This window comes from Trichechus manatus, unplaced genomic scaffold, assembly GCF_000243295.1.
Source record: "Trichechus manatus latirostris isolate Lorelei unplaced genomic scaffold, TriManLat1.0 scaffold00093, whole genome shotgun sequence".
NCBI classification, from domain to species: Eukaryota; Metazoa; Chordata; class Mammalia; order Sirenia; family Trichechidae; genus Trichechus; species Trichechus manatus.
The window spans coordinates 5,472,457-5,480,623 of NW_004444029.1; the positions used below are offsets into that span (position 1 = coordinate 5,472,457).

At 49.7% G+C, this 8,167-nt stretch overlaps 1 protein-coding gene across 1 annotated transcript; it reads right to left on the reverse strand.

Moving 5' to 3' along the window:
* Positions 1 to 1,666: 1,666 nt before the first annotated feature.
* On the reverse strand, positions 1,667 to 7,578 carry PIP (prolactin induced protein). Its single transcript, XM_004382422.1, has 4 exons — positions 7,484 to 7,578; positions 5,406 to 5,511; positions 2,085 to 2,202; positions 1,667 to 1,794 (listed from the first exon to the last, which is right to left on the reverse strand). The coding sequence occupies exons 1-4, from the start codon at positions 7,576 to 7,578 to the stop codon at positions 1,667 to 1,669; spliced, it is 447 nt and encodes a 148-aa protein (XP_004382479.1).
* Between the last annotated feature and the right edge of the window lie 589 nt (positions 7,579 to 8,167).

The following is an 8,167-nucleotide window of genomic DNA, read 5'->3' on the forward strand; positions in this document are numbered from 1 at the left end:
ATAGAGCTCTATTGGACAGTGCTGTGCTAGGCAGAGTTCTAACTCCAGTGAAGGACAACGAGCCCGCAGGAGGTAATCGTGTACACAGAACTACTAATGAAGGAGCTAGTGTTTGCAATTTTGAAATGCCACCTTTTGTGTCTTTCGAGGGGCCCAGTAATCTGGGAGGGGAAAGTGTGTGCAGTGATAAGGAGCATTGGCTCTGATTCAGGCTGCCTGTGTAGTTCAAATCCGAGCTCTGCTGCTTGCTGGCCGTGTGCAAATCACTCTCATTCTCTCATTTCAGCTTCCTCATAAATGAAGTAGGAAAAGTATTTACTTGTTCATTGTCTATTACCCCATGAAGAATGTAAATGTCGTAAAATCAGGATGAAAAATTTCTGGTTCACCTCTGTAAAACCAAGCACCTAAAGGAGGTAACGGCACACATCCCATTGCCATAAAATCTATTCCCACTCATAGCAACCCTATAAGGCAGAGAACTGCACCATAGGGTTTCCAAGGCTGTGACCTTTACTGAAGCAGATGTGACATCTTTTTCCCGTGGAATGGCTGGTGGGTTTGAATCACCGACTTTTCGGTTAGCAGCCAATGGCTTGACCACTGCGCCAGGAGGGCTGCTTCAACAGCACACATGTTGTTGTTTGGTATTACCGAGTCGGTTCCGACCCATAGTGACCCTACGGACAACAGAGCGAAACACTGCCCAGTCCTGCACCTTCCTCACAGTCATTGTTATGCTTGAGCCTATTTTTGGAGCCACTGTGTCAATCGGCACACATAGGACTTGATAAATATCTATTGAATAAATAGATATTTAATGCATGTGGTTGCAAAAAGAAATATTGAGCACATTTGTGGCACATGTAAGCACACAGAATTACGACGCTAATTAATGTGTCTATGAGCCTTTCCAGTGATAGTGCTTCCCGGCCCTGACCCTGAGACCTGTTGAGGATCACTGTCCTGTAGGAGAGAGCCCCCCTCCTTGCCCAGGCTCACCCAGCCTGTGCTGACTTTGCTCCTGTCCCCTCGCCAGCCTCTTCTCTGTCTCTCCAGGCTTGCACTGAGTCATCCCCAGTACCAACTGCTCATCTGCCCTGAACACGCCCCGTCTCATGCTTCCGGCCCTTAGTGTCTGCCCTTCCATGTGCTGGACTGTCCTGTGCCCACTGTGTGCCCTGGCCCTTGCTCCAGGTCCACTTCTATCAGGACACACTCCCTTCAAGGTTCCTGCTCTTCGCCATTGTTTTTGTGTGCCATCAAGTCATAGTGAGCTTATAGGGTTTATGGGAGCAGATCGCCAGGTTCTTTCTCCCACAGAGCCACTGGTGGCTTGAACTGCTGCCGAGCATTTAACCATTGCACCACCAAGGCTCCTTGCTCCTTCTTAGCCTCCTTTATTGTACTTCCTCTATTGGGTGGGGCACGCAGGAGAAGTCAAGACCCACAAAACCTTCCCTGTAAAAGCTCTTTGAAAGACCAGATCTCTAGAAATTTGGGGTGCGCTGGGGCTCACTAGGTGTAGATTTTTGGGGAAAGACACAGGCAGAACACAGAGACTCTTGAAGAAGTTTATTTGACAGATCCCTGCAGGTGCCCACAGGCAAGGTCTGCTCTGCCTAGGGTACACAATCTAGGTGTGGGGCAGAGTCAAGGGCTTCCCTTACGATGTGATCTGTAGTGTTTGAAAGGTGTAGAAACGGTTTGCTTTGATGGGCACTACTGCCCTATCTTCAGGGCAGATATTTAATTCCCGAATAATGTCGACTACTGCTGCAATTTTCACAGTGTCTGAAAGAGAGGAGAACAAAAGTCATCTCCGATAGCGCTCCACCCGCCAGCTTCCCACTGGGGTTCAGTTTCTCCAGATCACTCTCAAATGTATTTCCCTTGTTAGATTTCCTCATGCAACCCCTCTCTTTTAGAATCTAGTGGAGTCCCCACCTTCACTTCCCCTCTTTTTCCTCCCTCCTGCTCCTCCTCCTCTTTCCAGGAGGCTCTGGGGCACTCCTCTGCACATGCATCTTTGTAGCTCTCCCCCGCGGTGGGAAGTCCCTCCCTTGGACAGCTCCTGTACTTACAGTTGCTCCGAATGTCCCAGAAGAAGGTTCTTGGATAATCGTTACACAGACAGCTAGTGAAATCATAATTATGAGAAGTACCTTCAAGTGGCCTGCTGCTTTTGAGGTAAGTTTTCACCTGGTGAGAAGAAGGTGGGAGAGAGTCCCTAGTGTTAGCCTGGGGAGTGGGGTGGAGAGCAAGGAGGAGGAGGCTGACCTACTTCGAGGGTGAGGAGTTGGACGCAGGTGGGCCAAAGGAGTGGCAGAAGGAGCCCGCTGTTGCGGTATCGCTTCAGGACTAAAGTGTCCTCTCTTCACGCGTGGTATAGGGTTCGCGTGGAGATGGGAAGATGAAAATGAATTCGAGGGGAGGAGAACTCATCCTGGGGTGGCCGTCTGTCCGTCTAACCAGGGAGCAGTTACCCAGCAGGAATTGACCCACAGGGATTTTTACGCCATGTGGGTGAAACTGAAGCCTGTCCACTTGGGTGTAGAGGCAAAAAGCTTTGTTGCCAGAGCTGTGCCCAAGCCCCAGGGGACCTCTCTAACCGTGACATTTGGGACTAAAATGACGTCTGTCTTTCTCACTTTCCTACTTGTGAGGTGCAACAATTACCCACCCCACCTGGCACTTAGAGGAGCAGAGGGAATCTTGAACGTGTGTTTTTTTTTTTTTCTTTTTAACTTGAGAGTGCTTTACAATTTAAGATGGCAGATCATCATATACGTACATTTCAGCGAAGTCAGGAAGCTTTAGCCCGGTGAGTGTTTAGTACAGAGGTTTTATCCAGGGGTCCCAAGACCCAGAGGGGAGGGAATGTAGCGGGTCTGTGAGCGGAGATGGGAGACAAACATTTGCCTTTTTTTTTTACTTTCCTCACCTCTTGGTGATGTGAGCATTCCTTCAGCTGGGAATGTCACCCACAAACCCGAGTAGTTCTGGCAGAATGCGTGATGCTCTCCCAGGAGAAGCAGAGGATGTCACACCACAGTGCAGATCTAGGTATCTCACGCCGCCGCCTGCCCTGCCTACCTTGAGCACACGTGGCTATCAGAGTGGCTGCATGGTCACAGCTGAGGCTGCGTCTACCTGTCTCCTGGCACTCGCTCAGGAAACTCAGCCGCTGACAGTGAATTCAAACGTTCTCACCACGGGAATGCTACTGAAACGCCTGGGAGAATTCTGGTATTTCTTGAGAGAGGCTCGTCCTTGCCTTGTTTACCTTTTCATTACATTTGCAACAATACATCTTCATGAATATCGACTTTCAACACATGTATAATAATCCAAACAAAAAATCAAAATGTGCCATGTGTGATGTGTTGCCCCAAATGAGTTTAACCTACTTACTCAAGTGAAGCAACATTCGCCATTATGCAGATGTCTTTGTAGAATAAAATTTAGCTTGCCTGTGGTTTACTTACCAGCTAACGTTTTAATAAAGAACCACCTGTATCACTGTACCACAGACTTATTTTTAATAATTTGACCACTGATATTCAATGTAGTAGTATTCCTTTGCAATCCAGTGCATTTTATTTATGCAATTAAAAGCAATTTTCTGATAAAGTTTCCATAGACTTCCTGAGACCAGCAAGATGGCCCATGGAACAAAACTGGTTAACCAGAGTGGGTCGTCACAGTTTTTCCTCAGTCTAAGAGGATTATACGATCCACGTGTTCAAATCCACGACTGGTGGTATAATTTATTTTAATTTTATAATTGTGATCTTAAAACCTCACTTTGTCAAAAATTCAGTATAAAACATTATAATTAGTAGGAAATAAGAATGAAGAGCAGGAACTTTTGCTTTTCTATAAAAATTGTATTTGCTTAAAAATTTTAAAATATGAAGGTGTTTTTATAGTTACCCATTTTTTTTGCAATCTACAAGTAAATATTAGTTAATCAGAATTGACAGGATTTTCTTTCCTATAAATTTTTACTAGTTGGTAATATAATTTTTTAAGGCATTTCCTGCCCTTTTCATTGTACTTGGGTAGGTTTTTAAAAGACCACTTTATTTTATTGCAGTGGCAATACAAGTCTAGCAATCACAGTAACACCCAGTCATAGCCCATGTGATTTCGCGGATTTTAAAACATTTTCTCGGACTTAGCAATTTTTCAGGGTGGCGTGGACTTTCTTGATGGTTCACGCCCAGAAACTACCATTCTAATTGAAAAGGTACGATTCAGCCCCCCTCAGTGAACATTCTTGGCCCATGTTCTTGGATGGTGAGCAGAAAAATGGGTCAGAGCAGCTACGTTGTTCTTTGCTCAGTGTTTGGGAGTCTTTCCGTCATCGGTCCAGGGCCATTTCTAGAATACATTTTAACCCATGGCAACTCTCGCGCTCCTAACCTTGTTTCCTATTCAATCAATATGTCCTTACATTGAATTTGAGCTAAGAAACTCATAGTGTAGACAGATATTTGCACTGCCTGAGAGGATGTCCTTCATGGAGGGAGGGGAGACACCTGGGCTTGCATAGAACCTGTAGTTTAACAAGACCCTCCGGTGATTCGTACGCAAATTAACTTTTGGGAAACTCTGAGCTGGTTCACAGCGTAGACCCCCCCCACCCCCCAGACAACTGCTGACCTGGCGGAGAGGGAGGGAGGAGTGTGGGCACCTTCTGAGGGTGGGGAGGCAGGGCATGACTCAGAGCAAAAGAGCAGAGGAAGGACACAATGAGGGAACGCAAGGGAGAGACCCAAGGAGAGAAGGAATCAGACCGTGTGTGTCCCTGGGACTTGCCCCTTCTCCCTACCTGCCTCCACCTGCTCACAGGGGGTCCTGCTTTCCTTCTGAGAACCCACGCGCATCTTGCCGAGGACCCTGGAGGGGCTCTAGCCAGCTTTCCCCAGCTCTTACTCTTCCCGTCTTTGCCACTTCCTACACTGTCTCTTTCTCATCCTCCCTAGGGCTCTCTGGAGCACAGTACCTCATCTGGACGATGAGAATGGTCATCCCTACCGAGTTCCCACAGTTGTTTTGAGCTCAAGTCACATGACATAGGTGAGAACGGTTTATTAATTATAGCACGCAATAGAAAGTGAGAGATTAATTCTATTCATATTCAGGGAGTCGCATCTTTCCCACCTTCACTGCCCCAGGCCTGCACTTACCACCATACCAGTACCGGTTGTTATGGAGTCCACTCTGACTCATGGCTACCCCACGTGTGTCAGAGTAGAACTGTGCTCCACAGCGTTTTCAATGGCTGATTTTTTGGAGGTAGGTTGCCCGGCCTTTCTTCCAGGGCACCTGTGGGTGAACTCCAACCTCCAACCAGCTGAGCACGTTAACTGTTTGTACCACTCAGGGACTCCACTTACCACCATGCATTCTTGCACTTCCGTGCTCAGTTTGAGTGTCACGGGGACCTCCTCGTTTTTTTTTGCGGTCTGCTGCATCTGCAGGTCCATTGTCATCACCTTCCAGCTGGTCAGGGGAGAGAGAAGCAGGGCGTGGTCGTTAGAGCCCTATCTACAGGTCAGAGGATGCCAGGGGTGGGGGTGGAGGGGAGGCAGGTGCCTGGGAGGCAGGGGAGGGGGTTGGATCTATTGCTCGGCGTCAGAATCCCCTGAGAATGTTTCTTAATCGCTTGGTTTGGCTGTTCTGTAAGCATTTCGTTTCATTTAATAAAGCAACTTGACCCTTTTATTTAAAACTGAGCACGTTCTTTCCAAAAAAGAAAAGAAAAAAAAAAAAGAATTAAAGTAGAATGCCACATGTCGTTTTCTAATAAACCCCTACAGATGCTGCTGCGTGTCCGCTGAGAGGAAGGGCTCACGTCACCAGCAGGAGAAGGTTGCTTTATCAATAGCATGGTCCCACAGTAAAGGTCTAAGGCCCTGGCGGGGGCTGAGGAGCCATCTTCAGAGGGCGTCCTTCTTTGGGTGGGTCTAAGAACTCGTCTTTACTTAGTGCTGGATTTGGACACGGGCCGGGTTTGGGGACTCTTCCCGTAGATGCCACCCTAGTCCAGGCCGTGCACCACTCTTTGCTAGGACAGAGGCGACAGGCGGATGGTCAAGGATCCCTCTTCAGTTCGGGGGACTGGGCTCAGGACCAGGAGAGTTAACTTTCTCTTTCCTGGAAACTCCTGGCTAAGCCCCTTTGGTGTTGGGAGGGTTGGGAGTGTTCAGTTCCTTCTGTCACAAGGTCTCCCAGCTCATGTGTCGAGGGCACCGCATCTCAGATTCCAGGAAATTCCATTCCCCCAGTCATTGCTCTAGGAAAGGGGCTGAAGACTTAAGCATCTTCAGCGTTCGCCCCTTTGACGGAGGAATGAAGGACTGATGGGAAGGCCAGCATCGCTAGGGTGACCAGCCATCCCAGTTTCCTGGAACATAAGTGGTTTCCTGGAATGAGAGACTTTCCCTGCTGAAACTGGGAAATTACTGGTCAAATGGAGACAGCTGGTCACCCTCATTCAAAACACCAGATCTGTTGCCATTGAGTTGGTTCCGACTCATAGCGACCTTATAGGACAGAGTAGAACTGCCCCATAGGGTTTCCAAGGAGCGCCTGGTGGATTCGATCTGCTGATCTTTTGGTTAGCAGCGGAGCTCTTAACCACTGCACCACCAGGGCTCCGTCATCGTCATTAGCACAGCTTCTGTCAGCAGCTCACTGCCTTTCAGGCTAAGTGGAGGGACATGAACCTGAGCCACCTAGGACACCTGCCACCATCTCAGAGCTGGTTGAAATCCCACCTAGTTTCCTCCAGGGGCATTGCCCACATCACCGTCCAGAAACCCACACTCGACACCCCATTCCTGTAGAGAAAGCTTCCTAGGCTTGCTGGGTGTCTCTGATTCCCCAGGCCCCTGGCCCCATCTCCTACCTCATCTTACTTGCCCCCACTTCCCTGCTTCTGCTTCCTTCACACAACTTTCTGTGCCCCGGTGTCCCTGGGTCCCCATTTGGTTGGGGTGAGTGGTCCTCACACTTGTCTTCTGGCTTCGGCATGGGAGGAATATGGACCTGCTGGACACTGACTGGGCCTCAGGTCCCCAGTGAGTCCCACCAGGCCTCCCCAGGTACTGCTGGAACTCGAATATCTGCCAAACCTTCTCCCTACGAGTGAGTGTGAGAAAGTGACGTTTGCTGAGCAGAAAGCTGAACAAAGACGCAGGTACAGACAGGATGTGGACCAGAGATAGAACAGTACTCCCTGCTAACTGCAGCCTGGACACACACTGGGGTCTTGAAGCCCCCGGGGAGAGGTGAGGGGCCTGATGGGATCCTAAGAGAAGAGGAATGGGCCCTGGTAGGGAACCCACTCAGAGCTCCTGGGACTCGAGCTCGGGAACGAGGGAAGGTATTCAGGAAGGGTAGGTGGGTTTGCAGGCCAGGAGGTGAACCTGTTTTGCCAGATGCTGTGTGGGGAGGGGAGGGCATAGCTCACTTGTTTTCCTGGGCATTGCTGGCCCCCAGCTGCAGGCAGAGAACCAGGAGCAGGGCAGCAGGGCCAGCCCTGGACGGGAGCAGGAGCGCACGCATGCTGGAGGAGTGGGATGTGGCCTCCGAAGAATAGGGTCGCCGTGCCCAGCGCGCTCCTTATAAACACAGCAAGGAAGTGGGCCAGCTGCCAGAAGGCTCTACTGCCAGTCACCCAGCCACCCTCCCCGGTCATCACCTCTACTTTGGCGCCAGAGTTTGTTTTTCTATGAAGAAAGTCAGCATTTAGCTAGGCCTTAGAGTCTGGGAGAGGAGTTAGAAGGTCCTTCCTTGTTTTTTCCTCATCAGAGGTCCTCAAGAGATACCCTGCCCTCCTCTCGCTTATAGAAGCAGTTCCTTTCTCCCTTTTCCCGACAGGCCTGTCCACCCTGCGTGCTCCCGAGAGAGAGCTCTGCTAGCAGCAGGTGTCTGATGGCAGCACGGGGCACACTGCTCCACCCCTCAGTGAGATCAAGACAAGGCGTGGATCCAAGAATTTCTTGGGGAGATACATGATGAGGGCACCCCCAGGGGCCACCAGCAATCACAGAGTGGGAGGGCCAGGGAAGAGCCGGCTGTCCTGGAAGATGGAGAAGGAGACCTCAGAGCTTCAGGTTGACTTGAAGATGTCTGTGACTGCCGAGTCCCTCCT

What these genes read in the sequence shown, in the direction of transcription:
- PIP (XM_004382422.1), bottom strand. Translation starts at nt 7,578, where the DNA reads ATGCGTGCGCTCCTGCTCCCGTCCAGGGCTGGCCCTGCTGCCCTGCTC. An exon ending in AGCAATGCCCAGGAAAACAA is followed by an intron (nt 5,512 to 7,483) that starts GTGAGCTATGCC and finishes TCCCCTGACCAG; the next exon opens with CTGGAAGGTGATGACAATGG. An exon ending in AAGTGCAAGAATGCATGGTG is followed by an intron (nt 2,203 to 5,405) that starts GTAAGTGGAGTC and finishes TCTTCTCACCAG; the next exon opens with GTGAAAACTTACCTCAAAAG.